The sequence below is a fragment of the Sorex araneus genome, chromosome 11, assembly GCF_027595985.1.
Source record: "Sorex araneus isolate mSorAra2 chromosome 11, mSorAra2.pri, whole genome shotgun sequence".
Classification (NCBI taxonomy): Eukaryota; Metazoa; Chordata; class Mammalia; order Eulipotyphla; family Soricidae; genus Sorex; species Sorex araneus.
Genome location: NC_073312.1, coordinates 13,871,065 through 13,893,904, shown reverse-complemented (window position 1 = coordinate 13,893,904; position 22,840 = coordinate 13,871,065). Strand labels below are relative to the sequence as shown.

General features: G+C 54.3%; 1 protein-coding gene across 31 annotated transcripts in view; it reads left to right on the top strand.

The window, feature by feature from the left end:
- TCF7L2 (transcription factor 7 like 2) overlaps window positions 1-22,840 on the top strand; it is a 202,111-nt gene that overhangs the window by 167,374 nt on the left and 11,897 nt on the right. For 16 of the 31 annotated variants that reach the window (XR_008627057.1, XR_008627056.1, XM_055119078.1 and 13 more), the window contains 6 exons: window positions 6,372-6,504; window positions 8,153-8,255; window positions 10,302-10,388; window positions 17,420-17,560; window positions 18,398-18,557; window positions 18,939-19,046. Coding sequence is in view for 29 of the 31 variants with exons in the window: in XM_055119078.1 (XP_054975053.1) it covers window positions 6,372-6,504; window positions 8,153-8,255; window positions 10,302-10,388; window positions 17,420-17,560; window positions 18,398-18,557; window positions 18,939-19,046 (732 nt within the window). In the remaining 2 variants the exon portion in view is untranslated. The remainder of the gene's footprint in view (window positions 1-6,371; window positions 6,505-8,152; window positions 8,256-10,301; window positions 10,389-17,419; window positions 17,561-18,397; window positions 18,558-18,938; window positions 19,047-22,840) is intronic. The other 15 variants (XM_055119081.1, XM_055119079.1, XM_055119077.1 and 12 more) reach the window with 3 other exon arrangements.

Sequence of the window (22,840 nt, the reverse complement as noted above, 5' to 3'; positions counted from 1 at the left end):
CTGGGCCCTTACAGGCTCGTGGTACCCCGGCTTGGTGGGTGTGTGGACAGTACAGCCTGGCCTCGTGGCACTGCAGTTTTGCAACCTGATGGAGCGGCAGCCTTGAAGCTTCTGGGTCCCGCAGCCTTGGCAGGCTGCTTGATTCTGCATGGCTGATTTCTGATGTTGCCGGTCGGGTGTTTGTATCTCCTACCCAGCCCTTGCTTTCCACCATCCCGTTTCTCCAAGCAAAACTCAAACTCTCTGAAGCTTTCTTTCATGAATTATTTCCAACAGGCAGTGCTGTAGCTATCAATGGAAGTCTTGTCCAGGGAAAAACGGTGCACCGATAGCTGGGGGCCAGCTTGAGACAGAAAGGAGCAGCCTTCAGCCTGGCACGGACCCTGGGCTCGGTGCTGGCTGGTTCCCGGCTGGCTGGCTTCCGGGAGGAGCTGAAGGGAAAGCCGGTGAAAGATGCCATTTGGGCCAAGGGTGGGAGTCTGCCACGCGGGTAGGAGGTTTGTGGGAGAGAACAGCAAGGTACATCGCAGAGATGCCAGAGGGACAGTGAGCAGATAACTGCACCCCAGGGTTCATTCCTGCTGCTTGAATGAACTCCGTGTGGACAGTAGGAGTCCGGGGTTGTGAAGGCCCTAGGCTTACCTTCTGGGACTGTTCCACCACCCTCAGTTCATAACTTCCAAGGATGGGAACGCTGAGTGACCTAGCTACAGGGGTGTTGACAGTAACAAGCAATCCCTCCTGCATCCCCAACACCCCTGGCCTCCTGGGACGTGGACCCTCTGTCCCACACTGGCCGTGGAGAACCGCCTCAGGCAGACGGCGTGAGGGTGAGCCTTCAGCCCGTTTTCTAGACCTCCTGTCTCCACCTGAGGAGGGGCGGAGACTGAAAAATGCTCCTCTGGGCTGCTTTTGTGTGACGGTGCTGGCCTCGTCTAGGCCCTTTCTGGCCCCGTTCTTCTTCCACAGAAAGGGAGAGCTCTAGGGGCGTATCGAGGAGGAGGCCGGCCCCCAAGGCCCGTCCGCTGTGGCTGCATTTGTTTCCAAGGGCCGTTGATTAATAGGTGGCAGAGTGAATGCACGCTTTTATTCTCTGTAGGTTCCCCACAGTTGCAGAAGGTTGAGGGGTTGGGGTTAAGGGAGGGCCGGCAGGGAGATCTACAAGAGCTGGAATCAATCTTTTCCCTTGCCAAGCTCCAAACAGTGACGAATAGTAGGAGGGATTTGGGGGGGGGGAGCAAGGAGGGGGGCAGGGCCAGGGCAGAGGACACCCTGATGGAGGGTTCCGAAGAGGTCAGAGGTCAGCTGCAGGGTGCCTTGGCCCCTCCCCCCACTATCCTTGGAGGAACCCGTGGGGTGGAACAGGCCCTGTGGATGCTGAGAGATATTCACTGTCCCTTTCTCAACAGGCTGATGGCTGGGGCGGGCCTTCGTGAGCAGATGGGTGGGGGGGCCCCGGTGGGGGGGAAGGCTTGGCTTTGGGGCGCAAGCAGTGAGCATGAAACTGTTGAGGTGCAGTTAGAGGAGGGTTTGCATTCCTCGGGCATTGAGAAGGATTTCATTTAGGGTCTTTTTCCTTTCTTAGTCTATAGTTCTCCCCATCGGTGGGTGCTTGGGTGCGCCAGGGCCACACCCCATGGGAGGGCGGGGCATGTGGTGGCGCTGGGGATCGAACCCAGAGCCTTAGGGATGCGAGGCCTGTGCTCTCCTAACCCAGAGATTTCCCTCCCGCCTCTGTGTTCTTTTTCTTTCTTTCTTCTTCTTCTTCTTCTTCTTCTTCTTCTTTTTTTTTTAACTTAGCAGCTCTTTTCTTTGCAGTCATGTCAGCTGAACTGCGCTGACTGGCTGTCAGAGGCGTGTTCTCGTCACCCTGTCCCGCTGGGTGGCGTGGCGGTGTCGAATAGAGAAGCAGATCCACCTCAGCCAGGCCTTGGCCTCCTCCCCTCCCGTAATCCGTGGCCTGCTCGGAGGACCCCTGTTCATAGTGCGACACGCGCCCACGTTCCGGGCTCTGGGCTGCCTTGGTCCTGAGTCTGTCTCCTGGCCCTCGCTGAGCTCACTGGGTGGATGGGGGGACCCTGCCCCCGTGCCAGTCTCTGCAGACACGGTCGGGATGGGCGGGGGGTTGCAGTCAGCAAGGAGAGCCTGTGGGCTCTAGGGGAGCCCCCTCTGGTGGTTCCCGAGCAGACGCCTCTCCTGCCGTCTGCAGGGGCCTGGGAGAGCTGTGCTGGGGATGATGTCAGGGCTACTGAGAAGCAGGGCGTCAGAGAGGTGCCAGACCCCGAACCCTGACCCTCTACACACACACACACACACACACACACACACACACAGTGGCCCCAAGGGTGAGTTTCCGCTGCCAGTGTGCTGATATATGTGTGTGGTTCTGTCCCTGGAGTTTGGCTGTTTTTATGGCTCAGAGATCCCTGGGATTCTTTAGCCCCGGCAACCCCTCAGGACCACCACCATTACGACCTTGAGTGTGAGTGAGTCTTCGCCAAGGTCATGGCTTTGTATCCGCGGCTGATTCCGAAGACTCCTGTAAAATTTAGAGGAAGTGGTGGTGAGCACCAAGTCGTAGCCTGGATTTGTTTACCTAAATGTCAGCGTCCATCTAAGAGAACAGCGGGAGGGAGGAATTGGGGTCCTGGGTACCCCCAGCCCGGCCAGCCTGGCCCAGGCTGTTGCTGTAGTGTAGACCGTTTCAGGAAGGTTGCAGGGGCGGGGTCCTCCCCCACAAAAGTGCTTCCCAAGAGGGTGCAGTTCTGAGTGAGCTCTGACGGGAGCCCTTGAAAGAGGGAGCGTGTGCAGGCGAGGGGCCACCTAGTGGGACATGCAGCTCCTGCCTCCCAGCCCTCCCCCGGAGCCTGATGCGGACCCCCGTTCAGCTCTGCTGTCAGCCTGACTCGGGAGCACCACTCAAAGCCCTGGCATTCTCCAGAGGTGAACGGAGAGTTCTGCCTCAATTTTAAGAAGGTTGCCCAAATCCCAGCTGAAGGCGGCCACCGGCCCTCTGTACACTGTCCCATGACCAGCAGCCTTGTGTTTGTTTGGGGGTTGGGCCACACCCAGCAGTGCTCAGGGGCCACTCCTGGCTTGTGCTCAGGGCTCACAGGCATGCGGTGTGGGGACGTCAAGCCAGGGTCAGCTGCATGCGAGGCAAGAGCCTTGCCCTGAACCATCTCTTCACCCCTTCTTGCGGTTTGAGTTTGAGACCGTGGTGACAAGCCTTCCTTCACTGGGTCCTCCCCCCGCCCCGCCCCAAACTGCCCTGAGTGTGGCTGTGTGCCAGGCACTGTGCTGGAGGCCCACGACAGGCACGAGTTTACAGCCTTGTAAGTTCTAGTTTAGAATCTGCAGACGTGGAGGGAAACGGGCTAGTGGCGTCCAAATGGGTCAAGTGGATCTTCAGACCAGGTCATCCTGGAATTCCTGGTTCTTCTTGGCCACCAAGTGTGGTGCGGTGGGATGTCAGACCCGGTCTGATAAAGCGCTGGACTGGAGGGTTCCGAAAGGCTGACCTTTGATTCTGTGTAGGCTCCCTCTGAAGGGGCCGTCATGGGCAGTCGCCTTCTCTTCCGGTGCTCGCAGAGCAAGTCAGTGGATGGTCTTGGTCAGGGGACTGAGCTTGTCTCATTCACAGGCATGGCATGGTGGGTCCATTAACTGAATGGACCCCAGAATCGTACACCGGCAAGCCCAGCAGTGACACAGAGAGAAAGGACCCCGGGTCTCTGAGATGGACGAGACCCCTGTCATGAAAGCCAGTGCACAGGGTGGTTGGAAGGAGTGGCCAGTAGACTCTGGTTTCCACAGGGGTGATGCATTGATGCACCCCACTTCCCACGGGGTGCTGGCAGCTTCAGGTAGACTGGCTGTTCCGTGCCAACCCTCCCAGCACTGGTGGTGGGCAGTGGGCAGGGCCTAACTACGTGGCGAATAGTATTCAAGAAGAGGGAGAATGAAGGCTTGAATCCCACATTTCGTTGACTCCACAGTTGCCCCAGTTCTGCCATTGCCAGACCCCAAGAGAAAGAGAATCGCCCCCCCCCCACCACCACCACCACATTCCACCCATCTTGGAAGCCAGCCGTAGATTGGGCAGCTGAATTCTGGGCAGAGCCTTCCTGTCCATTAGCTTCTTCCTGGTAACAGTAGTAACTGACCCCCGCCCCCCGCCCCCAATGTGCTTTGCAGCAGTTCCCTAAGATTGAGGCCTGGGTGCCCATTCAGGACTCCGCCTCGGGGCACGTTGGTTCCCCATACGGTTCTCTGGTCCCAGGGCACATCGCTGAGTGTGTGACAGTATCCCTGCCTGGGTCCTGATCCCAGACCTGGCCTCTCAGATCCTCTCTCCGGACATTTCCTAGACCCAGGACCTGTGTTTGTGATAGGTCCTTGAAAGATTCAACCGGAGAATTGCTTGGCCCTCCCCCTCTGACACCTGCAGCTTCCCATTGTGCGGGGTGGCCCCTGGGTCACCTGCTGGGCCATCTGGGGTTCTTCCTGCCTGCTTTGTTCTCCTCCCCCAACCCCCCCCCACCTCCCCATGACCCCCCATGTCTGAGTTTTGCTCTTCTTGTAGGGGGTGCACCTTTCCCACCGAATAGAAAGCTTCTGAATGGGCAAAGCATCTTTTTCTTTCCTCACAGTCTGCTCCACCTGACTACCCTTCACGCTCTCCTGGTCCCTCCCTCCTCTCTCCCTCTGCACCTAGCTCACGGGAGGGGGGGCGCCTAGGGCTACCTTCCAGGTTGGCCTAAACAGAACAGCCCCCACATCCCACTCTCGGCTTCAGGGAATGTCCTTGAGTTGTGGCTCTGACCTTGGGAGCCCTTCCTTCAACCTGAGGGCCGTGGCCTCTTCTGGCCGTACTTGGACTGTGCCCCGCTGCCCTACGATGGGTTGCATTTGATTTCAAAATGATACTTCATACCCCAGGGGTACCAGGGAGCAGCTCTCCCCGGAGAAGTGCCCAGGAGTTCACAGGGATGGTTAAACTGGGCTGCGGGAAGCTTTGACGTCTCTTTTCCTTTAGGATTTTTTGGGGAGGCAACTGAGAAAGTCTTGTATTTCTTTCCAAGTATACCCAGGAAAAAGCCGGGAACACCTTTTAAAGCCCTTTGCATAACTAAGTGACGAGTTGTATTCTGCCCAGAGTCTTCCCTTTTCTTATCCATTAAAAAAAAAAAAACAGACAGGAGGGAAAACACAAAGAGAACTGAAGGCTTGGTGGTCCCCGAACTCGAGCCGAGCTCGTGGGCAGCTCTGGAACCTTCTTTTCTTTCCATGCAGTTCCTTTGCCTTGATGTTAATGCAAGTTGTGCCCTCCTAAAAGTAATAAAAGGGAATGAAGACACGTTCTGAAATGAAACTTGACTCTAATCCATTCATCATCGGGTACCAGCCTCTTTATCTTCCCTGCTACCTAATCTGGTTAAATGTCCCTGTTGTAGGATTTTAGTGAAATCCTCTATTGGGAATAGGGTTTTTTGCAATTGGATTACTCTCAGTAAATGGCCCAGTAGTTCGCTTGTTTCAGCTTAATTTTTCCTTTGTGATCTTGCGGGGCTGAGTTTAAAGCATAAGGTGGTGGAGGAGGAGGCCGGGTGGGGGGCTGGGAGTGGGGGTGGGGGGCAGGAGAGGGGAGTCATTTGGGGATGCACTTGTGGTTCTGGCAACTAGAAACTTCTAAAAGTGCTTTATAAAAAAGCCTTCTCTCCCTCCACCTGGTCTCCCTTTCTGAACAACTTTGTTTTCTGGAACTGCTCATGTCAAAAATGCCTCTCTTCCAATTGTTCAGTTGGTCGTCTAGTGAAATGATCCTTGGTACCTTGATTTCTAAAAAAGGGGGTGAGGGGGGCAGTGTTGGAATCTGCATAAAATATGCAGGGTAGGGGGTGCCAGCTGCTCCCAGCTTTCTGCTCAGGCAGGCCTGGTTGGCAGATCCCTAAAGGATTGTGTGGCCCCCTCCCCCAAAACACACACACACACACACACACACACACACACACACACACACACACACAGGCTCCAGGGAGCTGTGGGTGGCTAAGGAGACCAAGGGATGGGAACTGGTTTCCTGTGGTCTGAAGTGTTCCTGGCCAAATCCCCCCTGAAGCTCTCCAGCCTCTTGGGGGTCCCGCTGGAGGGGCCCAGCTGGAGGGGCCCAGGCAGAGGAGATCCCCTGCCTCCCCCACCCCCCATCCCCTTGCAGCCCCAGGGGGAGCCAGTGAGCCTAGGGGAGTCTTCCTGCCACGGAGCTGAGGGGGTGTTCTGAATGCATGACGGTGGGGGAGGGCCCTGGGGGTGGCTCTTGGGGCTGCACTGCCAGCAGCGGCCTGACGTGTCCCCTCTCTTGTCCTCTGCAGTCGAACAAAGTGCCGGTCGTGCAGCACCCCCACCATGTCCACCCTCTCACGCCTCTCATCACCTACAGCAATGAGCACTTCACCCCAGGAAACCCACCGCCACACTTACCTGCAGACGTCGACCCCAAAACAGGTGGGCCATGCGCGTGGCTGCGGGACCAGAGGGTTCCCAGGGGTGTGGAGGGGCTCCCCCGTGGCCGCTTCCCTTTGGAGAAGTCTGTTGGGGTGCTGGATGCTGTCTGGGGTGCTCCAGGACACCCTGCCCTGGGGCAGGGGGGTGAAATGTGGAGGAATCCAGGAAACACCTTTAGGGATTCTCAGAAGCAGCTCCAGAAGCCCGGGGCCCGTCCCGACTGGGAGTGGACAGTGGTTGGGGGACATCTCGGGGGTTCTTGCTCAGCTCTGTGGGGAGAACAAGTGCAGAGTGACTCCCCAAAGTGGTGGCTGTTACACTGTGACCTCACCTCACTTCACCAGGAGACCCCCCCCACACACACACACACACTTTCTGGGCTCTGCCTTTCCTTTATATAGTGCATCCACCCCCATCAGTGGTCCAGGGCTTAGCATCACATCCATTTCACAGGTGGGAAATCCAGAGCTCAAAGAAGTCTCCTCTTCACGTCCTCGGTCAGCAGGGTCTGTCTCAGCAGGAATCATGCTTCTAGCAGCGAAGGCTGAGAGTACTCCCCCCACCCCCCCCGCCCCGCCCCAGTTCTGTAGGAGGGCGGATGGGAGATGGGACGTTCCATCACAGTCACGGGGAATTGTGGGGTGTTGGGCTAAGGTCAGCTGAAAGCCCCCCGAGAACTGCCTTCCACCAATCACTGAGCCCCCTTTTGTGTTGGGGGTGCAGAGCCTGGTGAGGGGTGACCCCGACTGCACCCCTGCAGAACAACCTCAGCGTCTGATTTGAATAGCGGTGTGTGGCACGCAGGGCCCAGCTTTTAACTGGCCCTCGGGAAGCAGACGGGTCATTCTGTCAAGTGCAACCGTGTGGAAGTGTCACCCAGAGAGAATTAATTGACAGAATGAAAAGCATCCTGGGTAAATTAGAAACAAACAAAAATTGTTTTTACCCGGGAACCAGCAGCTCAGGTCCTGTGATACGGTTCCGGGGTGGGTGATTGCTCCCCAGACTCTAGTTTCTGAGACCTGGAGAGGGACTGGCCTGAGCCTCCTGGGAGCTCCCAGCCGGGTCTGACCTGCCTGGTCCCCCATCCCATAGAGGCCGGTCACAGCTGGGCTCGGGCTGACCAGATGGGCATGCCTGCTCCAGCGTCTCCTTGACTGTCCACTGCTAGCATCCAGTCGGCTGCCCTGCGTGGAGCTGGACACCTTCTAGAGACAGACACCCTCTGCCCCAGAGCCGGAGCTTAGACCAGTGTGTCAGCAGCTGAGGGGGTTGGGGCTGGAGGGTCACTCGGAGATGAGCCCCTCCCTTGAGAAGGGGGAAAGGGACAGGTGGTCAGGGCAAGTGACCAGCCCTTCAGACTTGTTTTTAATTTGCCCAGTTTCACCCATCGCATGAAAAGGAACAGACAGGGTGGCCTAACCCTTCCTAGTGTCGAAGGAGAGGAAGCAGCCTTTGGCCTGGGGCAGACGGGTTTGGAGAGGAGACAGCCTAACCCCCCCCCCCCACACACACACACACACACATACACACACCAGTCAGGAAAAGGAGTGAGGGCAGAAATTCCAGAAGAGGCACTTCCCTTTTTCCTCTTTTTCCTCTCCCTTGCATTTCTTCTTCGTACCTAAAGTGTTGTTTCCTTTCTCAGGAATTCCACGGCCTCCACACCCGCCAGATATATCTCCATATTACCCGCTTTCGCCCGGCACCGTAGGACAAATCCCCCATCCGCTAGGATGGTTAGTACCACAGTAAGGAGTTCCATTTTTTAATTTCCTTTTTGTTTCTTACATGGGCACGCTTATTATTTATTCTGTGCATGGCAATGTGTGTCTGGGGAGGTGGGGGGAGGAGGGATTGAGGGGTGCCTGGGGAAGGCGCTTGGAAAAGGGCTCGCTCCGGAGGTTCTGGTCTGACTTCCTGTCGGGGAGCAAAAGTGGGCCCTGAAAATACTTGAAATCTTTTGTTTGTTTGTTTCTGGGCCTGATGCTCAGGGATTACTCGGGGCTCTGCTCTCAGGAATCACTCCTGCCGGTGCTTGGGGGACCCTGTGGGATGCTGGAGCTAGAACCCGGGTCAGCGGCGTGCAAGGCAAACACCCCTCCCCGCTGTGCTATCACTCCCGCCCCTGAAAATCCCTGAGAGACTTGGAGCAGGCTCTGACCTGCGCTTTTCTGTGGGTCATAGCCACACCTGGATCCTGCTGTGCCTGCAGGCCGCAGGCCCCCTGGCCTGGAAACTCAGATACGGGAACACGGGGTGGTTTTCTTGTGGCCCCACAGCACACAGCCCTGCCCCAGCCACCGTGCCAGAAGTGACAGCCTCGGTGGAAAGTTCTGTCTGTGGGGCAGCTCTGAGAGCTTTGTCCACTGAGTGCGTCCCATCCTTGGGGGGTCGTGAGGGGCAGCTGGGCCAGCGTCCCCCACGGTGTGACCAGCGGGGCCTTCCCAGGGGCCAGCCCGAGTGTTGCGGGGCCCAGTGCTTCCTGCCGCCTGTTCCTGCTGTGCACGCACCACCCAGGAACTGGCCCAGTACAGCTCGGGCAGGGTGGGGGTGGGGGTGTTTCAAAATCAGAGCAGAAAGTTCATGGATAGAAAAGCATCCCTTGTCTGTCTGTCTGTCTGCCTGTCTATGGCATGCTTGCATGTGGCTTGCAGTTGTCTGTTTTTGTGTATCTGTGTCTCCATGTTTATCAGTGATCTCTGTTCCTTAAAAAGCACAGGACAATTTTGCCGAATCTGAGCAGGTCTAAATTCGGGGAGCATTCTCAATTTGAGGTGTTGAGTGAGATTCCCTCCCAGAGCCTTCTGGAAGATGCAATTTTGGAGTAGCCTCTTACACTCAATTCTATTCTTCAGCTCAGTTTCTCTAGTTGAAGAGATTGTAAAATGCATATGTATGTATGTATATGTTTCATATGCATTATATATTTATTTGGCAGCTGGGATGTGGGGTATTACTAAACCATTACTCTGGGGATGGTTTCGGTGTTTATTTCTTCCTTCATTTTTTTCGAGGGGGAGCATGGACACAAGCTTCTCTCCTATTTCTTCTTGGGGAGCGGGGACCATTCTTCCCCAGTTCTCAGCCATCACTTGCCCCTGATGGGGTGAGACTTGAAGGCAAGATAAAAAGGAATAACCAGCGCAGACAATGCTCTGTCAGAAGAGTTGTGTGTCTTTCATGAGGATGCTATTTTGCATGTTGCTGTATTTTTTAATTATTGTAATGAGGTGTGATTGTCTATTGGTTACCCACAATTCTTCTTGGGGACTCTCCCCCCCGGTAACTCTTGTCAACACTTGTTAATTTGACAAAAGGCTACAAATTAAGCTCTGTTAATTTAATGTTTTCTCACCGAGATCTAAATACCGAAAGAGGCCCAAAGCGCAACTGAAGTCCTTTGATTCACTGTACTTTATTTTGGTATAAATTTACATTCATTATTGTTTTCCTTTGGATGTGTAGCCCTCAATTAGTGTGATGGCTCCATTAAAGCAAGAGAGACTTCGCCTTTAATTATTACAACAAAACACCTAGTTTCAGCTTGGGGAGAGGGCCTCTATTGACATAAGCAGAGGTTATAAAATTTAATTAGCCATTCCTATCAGATTTATGGCATTCAAATTGTTCTGTGTTTCTTCCCTTTGATCCTTCCTGTACAATCCCCAAGATTTTTGTTCGGATCAAATGAGAATAAAGCTTACTGTGCACAGAGAACTTTCCCTTTTTCTTCCTTTTCTCTTCCCCACCCCCACCCCGGTGGCCCTCTCTTACTCTCTGCCCCCTTTTTCTAGGCAAGGTCAGCCCGTGTACCCCATCACCACAGGAGGGTTCCGTCACCCTTACCCCACCGCTCTGACGGTCAACGCTTCTATGTCCAGGTGAGTGTCAAGAACCAGGGCGTCCTTCCGAAGCCCTGGGCTGTCCTTGGCAACTTCTCGTGATTGCACTTGGGCCATGGGCCACGCAGGGGCAGTTGCTCCCTGTTGTTCTGATGGGATCAGACAGATGTGATACGGGGAAATTTGTGATATTTCCTTAAGAGGAACTAGTGTCCTGCGCTTCCAAAGTAGATGAATGTCAAAAGTTCAAGGTCAAATTTCTGAGTTAACCAATTGACTGTAGATCTATCTATCTATCTATCTATCTATCTATCTATCTATCTATCTATCTATCTGTATACATATACGTATATATACATACACACACACACATATATATATTCTTAAGAATTTTTATGAAATTGGAGAGCACTAGGACTTGCAGAAACTCAGAAAGACTGTTCGTGCCAGAGCGATAGTAGAGCGGGGAGGGTGTTTGCCTGGCACACGGCTGACCTGGGTTCGGTCCCTGGCATCCGTGCAGTCCCCCAGCACCGACAGGAGTAATTCCTGAGGACAGAGCCAGAAGTAACCCCTGAGCACCACTAAGTGCACCCCCAAAGTGGGGGGGGGGGGGCGGGGAAACAGACAAAAAAAGAGAAGACTGTTTCTCTGTTGCCCTTCGCTGTGGGAGACAGGGAAGGGCGGCGGTGACTTTGCCGGTCTGCAAAGACAAGTTCGGAGGAAGGTTTTTGGTCTTTCAAAGCTCACACTTGAGGAGCACCGAGAATGCACATCTCCCTCCCTCCTTCCCCCACCCCCAAAGGCAGTCCCTGAGAAATACAGGATGAGCCATAAAAAGTAGCATGAGGGGCTGAAGCAATAGCATAGCGGGTAGGGCGTTTGCCTTGCATGCAGCCGACCCGGGTTCGAGTTCCAGCATCCCATATGGTCTTCTGAGCACTGCCAGGGCTAATTCCTGAGTGCAGAGCCAGGAGTAACCCATGTGCATCAACGGGTGTGACCCAATAAGCCAAAAAAAAAAAAAAAAAGGAAAGAAAAGAAAAAAAAGCAACGTGTACTGCTCTGGTGGCCACATTTTTTTTCAAAGCTTAAAATAAAAAAGCCCAGGTGAAATTAATGATAGATTTATTAAACCCCATATCATCAAAATGCAACCATTCAGCACTTGTACCGTAAAATCAGGACTAGTGTGACCTTTCTCTCTCTATTTTTTTTTTTTTGTACTTAGTTTCAAAAAAACTAAGTACAAAATGTGTCTCTTTCCACCTAACGTGTCTCAGGGCTGGAGCAATAGCAAGGTACTTGCCTTGCGTGTGGCCTACCCGGGTTCGATCCATGCACCACTTAGTGTCCCCCGAGCCCTGTCCGGAGTGACCCCTCCCAAGACCAAAATACATAAATAATTGGAACTGACCATGCTTCAGGACCATACTCGGGAACGAGGTGGCTGCTCATACCCCATCTGCCTGTGCAGTTCTAGGTCTTTGAAAGTTTAGAAAACAAAAACAACATTGTGTGTGTGTGTGTGCGCGCGCATACTTTTGTCTGTCTTTAAGCATGTAGCACCCACATACATGTATCTAGAATCTTCCTAATTCCCATGTTCTCTTTTTCCTCCGTCTAATTAATTCTGGCTAATTTTTCAGGGACTGCGACTTTATTTACAAGCCGGTTGGCAGCAGCATGTTTAAGTAGTCACTAATTGCTCCTAATGATAGTTTTATTTTCTGTTCATCTGATTTTCAGTCAAGTTAATTAAATCGGTGGAGGTTTAGACTTTCCTGATGGACTGCAACAACTAATCCATTTTGATGATGGCACGTAATTAAATTAGCATGCCTTACATGGCAGGGTGCTGCCCCCCAGCCTCCTCCCCTCCCTGCCCCCCACTCCACTAGCCACCACGGGGACCCAAGACCAGAGGGTGACATAGCCCGACCAGTGTGCCTCTTGCCTTCTGTGCAGATTGGTGGTTCGGATGGGGCGTGAGGAAGGGAGCGAGTGTCGCTGTGTACAAACCCACTTCCCCGAGGCGATCCACCACTGTCCTCTCAAAACCCACAGCAGCACTGGGGAGGCGGGAAGAGCCGGCTCCCCTCTAGCCAGAGGGGCACGCGCCATTCATGAACGTCATCGCGTCCTGGCCAAGCGAGGGGATGGATGGACAGGGAATCCTCCCGGAAGGGGGTGCTGAGCTCAGCCTCCCTCCAAACCAGCGCTCACACCACACCCCTGCTCCTCTCCTCTCTCCTGTTCATTCATTCCCCGAGTTTCGGCGGCGCCAGCCTCCGCTGCGCTGTCACTGTCGTAGGGTAGGGATCAGGGTTAAGCTTATCGATTGAATGATCGTTAGGAGGTTAGCCGATGATTTATAGGTAGGTGGGCACGGGGAAGGATGGGAGGAGAGGAAAGAGGGGGAGGGAAGGTTAGGGCTCGGAGGGGGGGCAGAGGGGGGCGGCCGATTCCCCAGGTAGGCCTTATGAAAGGTAGCTAGTTAAAAAAGCGTATACAGCAAATTAAATACATTATTGTGATAATGGGGCGACAGAAGTATAGGTCTATTATACTTATGGCAGTTATTGGCAATGTAGGCAGCCTGCCCTGTTCCAGAACACCCTTTGATATTCATCCTATTCAGCAGTGGGGCCAGGACTTCTCAGAATTAAGTGATGGGTCATTATACTTTAAACACCATGGAGAAGCCTAGATTGGCAATTAAACAGCGCTTGCTGACACTCACTTGTGCCACCCTGTGACCCCCTTTAGATTGAGATGTTGGAGCTCGGGGCCCTCAGCCTGCTAAATTGGCGCAAGGTTCTTCTCCTGACGAGAGCGGGCTCTGAAATCTGCCGGCTTCAAAGGGAGCGAGATCATGTATAAACCATAATGTGGGTGCACCGTGGCTCGCGAAAAATAAGGCAGGAAGAGATGAAATGTTACAAGTGCAAGGGGGAAAATGAGAGAATAATGACAAACCTAATGCGACTCAAAGCAGGATTGTTGCACGGGAAAATGCATCCCACTGCTTGTGCATAAAATCAAGGCCGGCAGATGACATCCAGTTAACAGAAATGTGTCAGCGGTGAAGGAAAGCGGGAGTGAGTGAGAGAGACGCCCCTGAGACAGCCAGAAACAAAAATTAGTTGTTCTTAACAAGTTAAGGTTCATCATTATATTCTGGCTTGGAGCCATGAAAGCAGGCAGGGGTATATAATGAGCTGCTTAGAATTTTTAGGGTGTTTATTGCATTGCATAAGATAGTTGTCTGCAGGGAGGCATTTCCTCAGTGGAGGTGTTCATGCCACCCGAACCCGCTGCCCAGACTCCCTCTGTCCACTGTGACACTTGCAGGCCCGTGGGCGGGGGTGGGGCAGGTCTAAGTTACAGGCGTGCTTCATGGCCCACCCTGGGATGTGTTTCCCCCACCCCAAAGTGTACTTAGACACGGGTGTCTTTCGGCGTGTCTGGAGTGTGTCTGCATGTTTCTCTCTCCCTTTCTCCTCCCCGCTTCCTTTCTCCCTTTCTCCCCCTTTGCTTTCTCTCTCCTCCTCCCTCTCCTTCCCCCACCCTTCTCTCCTTTGCACACATTCCCATTCAGTAGGAAGAAACCTTGTATTTGAGGAATGTCACACCTTCAAAATGCACAGGAAACACTGGCACACCCTCCCCAAGGGCTTCTGAGCACACTTGTTCCTAGGGAAGGTTTCCTTGGAATACTGGGAAGGAGCTTGGCACCTCCTGGAATTTTGCTTTACGCTGTTCCAGGGGTAAAGGATGGAAGTTGTTTGTACACTTTCACTTGTTTCCACTGTCATAGCCAGCCTTCCTCCCTCCCTCCCTCCCTCCCTCCCTCCCTCCCTCCCTCCCTCCCTCCCTCTCTCCTTCGTTCTTCCTTCCTTCCTTTCTTCCTCCCTCCTTTCCCTCCCTTCCCTCCCTCTCTCCCTTCCTCCCTCCCTTCCTCCCTCCCTCCCTCCCTCCCTCCCTCCCTTCCTTCCTTCCTTCCTTCCTTCCTTCCTTCCTTCCTTCCTTCCTTCCTTCCTTCCTTCCTTCCTTCCTTCTTTCCCTCCCTCCCTCCCTCCTTCCCTCCCTCTCTCCCTTCCTCCCTCCCTTCCTCCCTCCCTCCCTTCCTTCCTTCCTTCCTTCCTTCCTTCCTTCCTTCCTTCCTTCCTTCCTTCCTTCCTTCCTTCCTTCCTTCCTCCCTCTCTTCCCTCCTTCCTTCCTTCCCTCCCTCCCTTCCCTCCCTCCTTCCCTCCTTCCTTCCTTCCTTCCCTCCCTTCCCTCCCTCCTTCCCTCCCTCTCTCCCTTCCTCCTCCCTCTCTCCCTTCCTCCCTCCCTTCCCTTCCTTCCTTCCTTCCTTCCTTCCTTCCTTCCTTCCTTCCTTCCTTCCTTCCTTCCTTCCTTCCTTCCTTCCTTCCTTCCCTCCCTTCCCTCCCTCCTTCCCTCCCTCCCTTTCCTCCCTCCCTCCATTCCTTTCTTCCTCCCTCCTTTCCTTCCCTCCCTGCCTCCTTCTCTCCTTCCTTCCTCTTTCCTCTTCCTTCCTTCCTTCCTTCCTTCCTTCCTTCCTTCCTTCCTTCCTTCCTTCCTTCCTTCCTTCCTTCCTCCCTTCCTCCCTCCCTTCCTTTCTTCCTCCCTTCCTCCCTCCCTCCATTCCTTTCTTCCTCCCTCCTTTCCTTCCCTCCCTCCCTCCCTCTCTCCTTCCTTCCTCCTTCCTTCCTTCCTTCCTTCCTTCCTTCCTTCCTTCCTTCCTTCCTTCCTTCCTTCCTCCCCCCCTTTCTTCCTCCCTCCCTTCCTCCCTCCCTCCCTCTCCTTCCTTCCTTCCTTCCTTCCTTCCTTCCTTCCTTCCTTCCTTCCTTCCTTCCTTCCTTCCTTCCTTCCTTCCTTCCTCCCTCCCTCCCTCCCTCCCTCCCTCCCTTCCTCCCTCCCTCCCTTCTTCCTCCCTCCCTCCCTTCATCCCTCTTCCTCTCTCCTTCCTTCCTTCCTTCCTTCCTTCCTTCCTTCCTTCCTTCCTTCCTTCCTTCCTCCCTTCCCCACCCCCACAATGACTTATATGAGTGATATAAAAAAAAGCCAATGTCCTGGGGCTGGGGGCTGCCTTTTGCCTTTCACGTGGCCAGCCCAGGTTTGATCTCTAGCATCCCGTATGGTCCCTGAGCACTGCCAGGAGTGATTCCTGAGTGTAGAGCCAGGAGTAACCCCTGAGTGTTTGTCTACAGGTAATACCCCCCAAATGAACAAATAAACAAGCCAATGTCTTTGGAACTGAATTTTGACACTGGTCTAAATCTGCAGAGGTAGAAGCAGGCAAGGGCCTGACTGGGATGGGATTTCTATATCCCGTTTCCCCAGGGACTCTGGCCCCTTCAAACACCTGCCCTAGTCATTGTTCTGCACTCTGTAAGTCTGGCCAGTTACAGTTAGTACTTGGAACTTTTCGTCCTTTATCAAATGGGCATGACTACCTTATTTTGGCTAAATGGCAACTGTGGCCACCTCAGATCTTACAGCTAAATATACTCCCGTGAAAGCCCCATCACAGCACATTCTCCTTAGACCTCCAGGTCTCGCCCGAACAGGCTTCTCTTGTGTAGTGTGCATGTTTTGACTCGGGTTAAGATTCTGTTCGGGTTTGGAGTTAGCCAGCAAGCAACGTTTGCTGAACCGGGGCGGCTCCCCTCCCACAAACGCTGCCCCCAGCCTCTCACTTGCATGGCCTTGAAGTTGGGGGCCGCCATTTTTCTTCTGTCGGGGGGATTCTCTCTCCTCCCTGTCTCAGTGCAGCCGGGTCCCTTCCTCCCAGAGAGTCGGTCCTTCCAGCCCAGTGCAACTCAGGGGCACCCCAGGCAGAGCAGAACCTGTGGAAATTGTGGACAGATGTGGTTGTGGCACATGAGTCCAGAGCGTTATCAAATTCGTCCCTTGCACCTTGGCTGGTTGGCAGGGTGGGGGAGTGCTGGTTCAGGACCTCAGTGATACCCTAAAAGTTTCCTACAAATGAGCAGTTCTGGAGAAAAAAAGAAAAAGTGCGGACTTTTCCTTGATCCTTTTACTCATCAGTTAGAAGACAGTAGGGTGCATAGGCAACGCATGAAGTAAAGGTCTTTTTTTTTTTTTTTTTGCTTTTTGGGTCACACCCGGCTATGCTCAGGGGTTACTCCTGGCTTTTGCACTCAGGAATTACACCTGGCGGTACTCGGGGGACCATATGGGATGCTGGGAATTGAACCCGGGTCGGCCGCTTGCAAGGCAAACGCCCTACCCGCTGTGCTACCACTCCAGCCCCCATAAAGGTCATTTTAGAATCGTAGAATTTTAGAGCGGGAAATGACATATACACCAAATTTTGAAGTGTATGTATCTGTAAAAGTGCTGCTTTATCTTTCCTTATACTTTTTTTTTTATAAGAGGACTCATACTGCCTTAATATAGCCATGACTTATGATGCCAACCAGTTAGGGAAAACTTGAACTTGCGCCATCATCCTGCCTCACTTTCTCCATTCCCATCAAAACAATTAGGGTGAGGCAGCCAAAGGAAAGGGAAATATTGTTGACTCCCCAGCAACTGAGTGTGGCCTGATGATGCAGTGTGTGCAGCACTGAAAAACGTGTTTACTTGAACCGTGTTCATATTTTATTTAGTTGCTAATATACGGAAGAAGATTTCACCTTCACTCTAGAGCCAACTAGAATTTAGGAAAGTTGTTTTCTTAGATGCCTCTAATAATGTCATAATGCTGCAAAAACAAGTGGGTGCATGTTTCCCAGCAGGTAGTACGAGCCTACTTTTCCACCCCAGTACTTGAGTTGAATTTGTCTTTGCTAAAGATGTTAGAAAATCGTAATGTCTCATGTCAGTAGCAATAATGAAGGGGAAGCTTGCCTTTCAGGACATTAAGAGAATCATTATGTTTAATTTATTGCTAATTAATGCTGACAGGTTTCATATGCCTCGGGTTGCTTTCATGCGAGTGTTCTGCGCTTGTCGTTTTTTTTTTTTCTTTTCTTCTTTTTAGATGTGTGTACGCAGTCCTCCCCATTCATTCATGTTAATTCTGACGATTTACACAGCTTCCTGTCTTCTAGGTTTCCCCCCCATATGGTCCCACCACACCACACTCTCCACACGACCGGCATCCCCCACCCGGCCATAGTCACGCCGACCGTCAAACAGGAATCCTCCCAGAGTGACGTGGGCTCGCTCCACAGCTCGTAAGTGTTGCCCTGGGGGGGCGGGTCTCTGTCTCCTTGACGCCCGTGGCCTCTGCAGTGGCCGCTGAGAGGTGGCTGGCCCTGGGGCTGGCTGTGCTGTTTGACACTGGCAGGCTGGGGGTGGCCTCAGGTGGCGGGGAGGGATGCCACAGTGCTGAATTCTTACCCAAACTCCCAGCACGCTTTCATGGAAGGAAGGATGGAGCAGAACACCTGTGTCCACCTTCGCTTGGTTTCCCATCAGCGGTGGTCCATGGGATGAGGTGTTCCAAGCCAGAGTCGACCTTCACGGCCCGGTTATAGCTAATGATTACCATTCATTGTTTGCTGGCAACTTTCTGAAGTTGATCATGGGTATGAAGACAGAGGGGAAAGAAATAGAAGACACAACCAACCCTCTGCGGGGGGGGGGGGCAAGAACTTTCCCCTGTAGACAGGAAGAGACCCTCCCCACTACACTGGGCTGGAGTTGGCACCACCCACTTCCTGTCCTGTATGCTTTCTTGAGGGGTGGAGGGGGAGGTTCTGTGCTGCAGCCTCCCAAGGCACCTGCCCCAGGGGTCCCACCACTGTGAGTGCTCCCTGCCAGCTTGGGAAAACTGGTGAAACTGAGGAAGTGAGGGCAACGCATCCTCCTCCTCCCCCGCTCCTCCCAGACCACTTCCCCTCCACCAGGCTCGGGTGGATAAGACCCCCAAGTGAAAGCGTTGGTTCTGGTTATACAAACGCAACTGGCCTCGGGTGAGCAGGAGAGCGGGAGAGGGGCTCTGTGCCGGGGAAGAAGTAGAGTCGTGTGCAGCCTACAGCGTTGTGTCTCTCCATCTCGTCCCTATCCAGAAAGCATCAGGACTCCAAAAAGGAAGAAGAGAAGAAGAAACCTCACATAAAGAAACCTCTCAACGCGTTCATGTTGTATATGAAGGAAATGCGAGCAAAGGTCGTAGCCGAGTGCACGTTGAAAGAAAGTGCCGCCATCAACCAGATCCTTGGGCGAAGGGTAGGCAGCCCGCCCCCCTGGACAGGGCGGGGGAGAGCCAGGACTAGGGCAGAGTTGTGGGGGTTGCGGGAGAGGAGCATCTGTCTTTGCTGAAAGAGCCCTTTCCTCCCACCCTTTTCCCCTTCAAATGACCTTTCTGATCAGGAGAACCCCCCAACCTCCATCAGTGGGGGCCAGTCAGGCCCCCCTCAGTCCCAGAGAGGGGGACACACGTGGTGGGCAGACCCCAGGGGCAGCTCAGCTCTGGAGGGATTCCTCCTGTTAGCAGCAGGACCCAGCTGCTTGCTGGATTCTGCAGCAAAAGTGTGTTCATCCCTGCCATGACGGACTCTGATTGTGTCACCCGGCTCCCCTGTTCTCCACCCACACTGTTCCCTGCAGTGGCACGCACTGTCCAGAGAAGAGCAAGCAAAATACTACGAGCTGGCCCGGAAGGAGCGACAGCTTCACATGCAGCTGTACCCAGGCTGGTCCGCACGGGATAACTACGTACGTACATCTCTCCGCGTCCAGGCCGAGTCTGTGGTGTTGATACCCACAGGGCAGAGAAAGCGGCTGCCTGCCAGCTTGAACCAGGCTTTAGAGGCATCAACCTGCTGACTTCTGGGATGGTTGGGGCTCTTGCCCCACCCCCAGCAGGCAGGGGCTGCAGAGGCATATGGTAGATACCCAGGAAGGAGGACAGAGGAGTTCCCACCTGGGCCCCACGCAGCCAATGGGTGGTCCATGCACTCCTGACAATGTCTTTGAAGAGCCGTGCTCCCACGATTCCTTCGGTGGGGCTGGTGTGCTCGGATTAAGGTTTTTCTCTGCTTCTCTGAGGAGGGCCTTACAGGAAGGACCAGCGGGGCGGTGGTGAGAGTTGAATTCCATGGCACTTTTCAGCGGGGCCTTCACCTATGGAGGGAACAGAGGACACCGTTGCCTTCTGTTGTGGTGTTAGAGAACTTGGAAGCTCCTTTGACCTGGAGAGGAGCATGATGGGAATATCCCTGAAGTACCCAGAGGAAGCCACGGAGACTCAGGCGGGGTGGAGCGGGGTGGCCGTGTGTGTTAGCGGGGCTGTCCTAGGACACTGAGGGCCCATGATTCTACCCTCCTGAGAGTTGGCTTTTCTCTGGAGCCCCCATCACCCACTCTCTCCTTCCCTGCTCAGCATTTTGCCTGTTGATGTGTGTTTGAGGCTCGATGTCCTCCAGCTGGAGAGAATGCCTCTTGTTTTTGCCTGGTGCTGTGTCTGCCGGCACCGGGTTTTATGCCATGATTGGACCATCCACTCGCTGTGGATAGACAGAGCCCCGTCTTCCTGCCATAGCTGATTCCTCTTCCAGTGACTCGGAGCCTGGGAGATTCTCTCCGGCCCTGGGCCACCAAAGGGCAGTGAAGAAGTTCTCTGTGTATGTGGGTTGGGATCTCTTTGGTTATCTGGGTGCTTAGTGTGGACCCAGTATGGGGGTGATTCTTTATGTTTGGTTTGGTTTGGGGCCACGCCTGACTGTGCCCAGGGCTTACTCCTGGCTTTGCGCTCAGGGATCACTCCTAACGGGCTTAGGGGAGAGTATGGGGAACTGGGGAATCGAACCCAGGTCAGCCAGGTGCAAGGCAAGTGCCCTACCTACAGTGCTGTCACTCTGGAGGCCCCGGGGAGCCACTTCCTGCCTGTTGTGCTCAGCTTCATCAGGTTCCCTCTCTGGACTCGGAGACCTTGAACGTGCTAAGGTTCAAGATCGTGCTAAGATCTGTTCTTTGTCAGGAGGGTGAGGAGAGAGGAGACTCATTGTCAAGTCCATCCACGTTTTGGTCTCTGTCCTCACCACCTCCCTCAGGGTCCTTTGTGCTTCACCATCATCCACCTACTGGTGGACCAGAAATGTATGGTGGCCCATTGGCTCTGTGCAGATCCCTGGTCACTCACACGTGGGCGTGTCCAGGGAGGGTCTTAGCTGCCTGAGACCTTTCCCTGGGTCCTCATTGTGGGTGTTGGTGTGGGGGCGTCCTCTGAGCTAGAGGTCAGGGATGTGAAGCCGCTCCCCCAGGCTTCCTGCACCCCACCTCTGTGGCGTGTCCGGCTGTAGATACAGGCAGACTTACAGGCAGACTCACTCCCAGCGTTTGTGGTACCTACTGCCTCTCTGCAGGGTGGATGCTCTCCTGGTTTGGATTTCCTGGTGGTCCCCTCCGGCTTGTCCCTGCTGCAGACCTGGCTCTCAGAACAGTCTAGAATGGTGCACAGGAGCTGGGGAGATGGCACAGTGGGTAGAGTGCCTGCCTGGCACCCAGTTAGCCTGGGTTTGATCCCCAGCAACACGTAGGTTCCCCTTGAGCCCTGCCAGGAATGAGTCTCTGAGCACAGAGTCAGGAGTGAGCCCCGAGCACGGTTGGACGTCACCCCAAAACAAACCAAAATAATTACAGAATAGCACACAAGGGGGGCTCGGCCACCCTCCGGACAGCATAGGCCCTGCAGACACCTTCTGCGGGGCTCCCAAATGGTGCTCGGGGGGCTAAGGTGGCTAGGGTTACTCAGTCAGCTTGGCCAGAAGTGGGGATGGGTGTTGGGGACTGCTCCATCGTGCTCGCTGCTCCTGGGTCCACACCCGGAGGCCACGGGGTGCTGGGGGAAGGCCCCGGGAGGCAGTTGCCCAAGCCCCGCGCCTTCTCCTGTCCCGCTGCTGTGGAGCGTCTGAGGGTCTCCCTGCCCTCACCCACAGTCTGCGCACGCGCCCCCAGCACCGCCCGAGTCGTGCAGGGCCGAGTCCCCTCAGAGGTAAAAGGCAGCTGCGGGAGCTTCAAAAGGAGGTCGCAGCTGACCCGCCCTGGAGTCAGTTAGACGGGACTGACGAGCCTTTGTGAAGTGCCTTGGAAAGGACTCCCTCAGCTTCGCGTGCAGGAGGAAGAGGCTTGGGGTGTCGGGGCATCCCTGGTGACTTCTGAGGGGAAGTTTAGAGGTAAATCTGGATGTCGGGGGCCCAGCGGAGCCTTATTTTCCCTAGAAGGGTCAGAATGAGTCAGGGTTCATGGAGATGAACACATACACACACACACACACACACTCCTCTTTCCATGCTTACTTACACAAACACCACATACACGCACATACACACACACACCCCTCTGCACCCTCCATGTCTTTACAGACACACACACACACAAAACCTTTTCTCTCCATGCCTGCTGACACACACACATACACACACACACACCCCTCTCCACCCTTTATGCCTTTTTACAGACACACACACACACACACACACACACACACACACACACACACACACACACACACACACACACACACCCCTCCCTCCATTTCCTCATCTCCATCCCTCTATGCCTACTTCCCTCCCCACCCGGAAAGAGTGTGAATCTCGAAACAGACGAGGCTTTCCCTGATGTGACACTGGAGGAAACTTGTCAGAATTTCCCCTCCTTTGTCTGTATTGACAAGGCACCTCTGGAGAGAAAAGCTGTGTGTCAGGGAGCTGGCACAAAGGCCTGGAGCACGGGCATGCGGGCACCCTGGGTTTGACTGCCAGGTGTGGCCAGAAACAAATAGAAATTACTTTGGTCGCGGCTCGATCCAAAAAATCTCTTCTGGGACATGTTTTCTGAAGTCACTTTCTGACCCCGTCATGGTTCTGCTTTCCTGGCCAAGGCCTGGCAGAGGCCTTGCTGGCACCGGGGAGTCATGTGAAACCCATTTGGGTTGTCCGGCGAGGCCCATTTGAGAGCACAGGGAAAACAACATGGGGTCCCCAGTGACTGCTCAGCCCCGGCACCGCTCGCTCCCTTGTTTCCTCTCTAGCACTGCTGGTTTACACGGAGGGAAGGGCCCTTTGCCCTGGCAGGCGCTACCCCCTCTCCACTTCCATAGCTTAGACCTTTTCATTCCTTGTTTCGTGTGGGCGCTACGCCCAGCATTGTTCGGGGCTGACTCCTGGCTCTGTGCTCAGGGATCTGGAAGGCCCAGGGGGACTATATGGGATGCTGGGGGCCGAACCCAGGTCAGCTGAGTGCAAGGGAAGTGCCCTACCTGCCGTCTTTGTTTGGTTGTTGTTTCTGGTGGGAATCTCCTTCTGGAGAGGCAGGCCACGGGTTCACTGGGAGTCCTCAGGGCGTGGTGCTGCTCAGGATGGGTGCTGGGGGTGCCTTGGACCGCCCCAGCAGCGCTCAGGGCTCTCTGGGGTCACCCCAAGGTCCTCAGTGTCCTCCAAGGCTGTGGTGCTCAAGGACCTTATGGTGTTGGGATCAAACCAGGGTTGGCCACTGGCTTGGCATGTGCT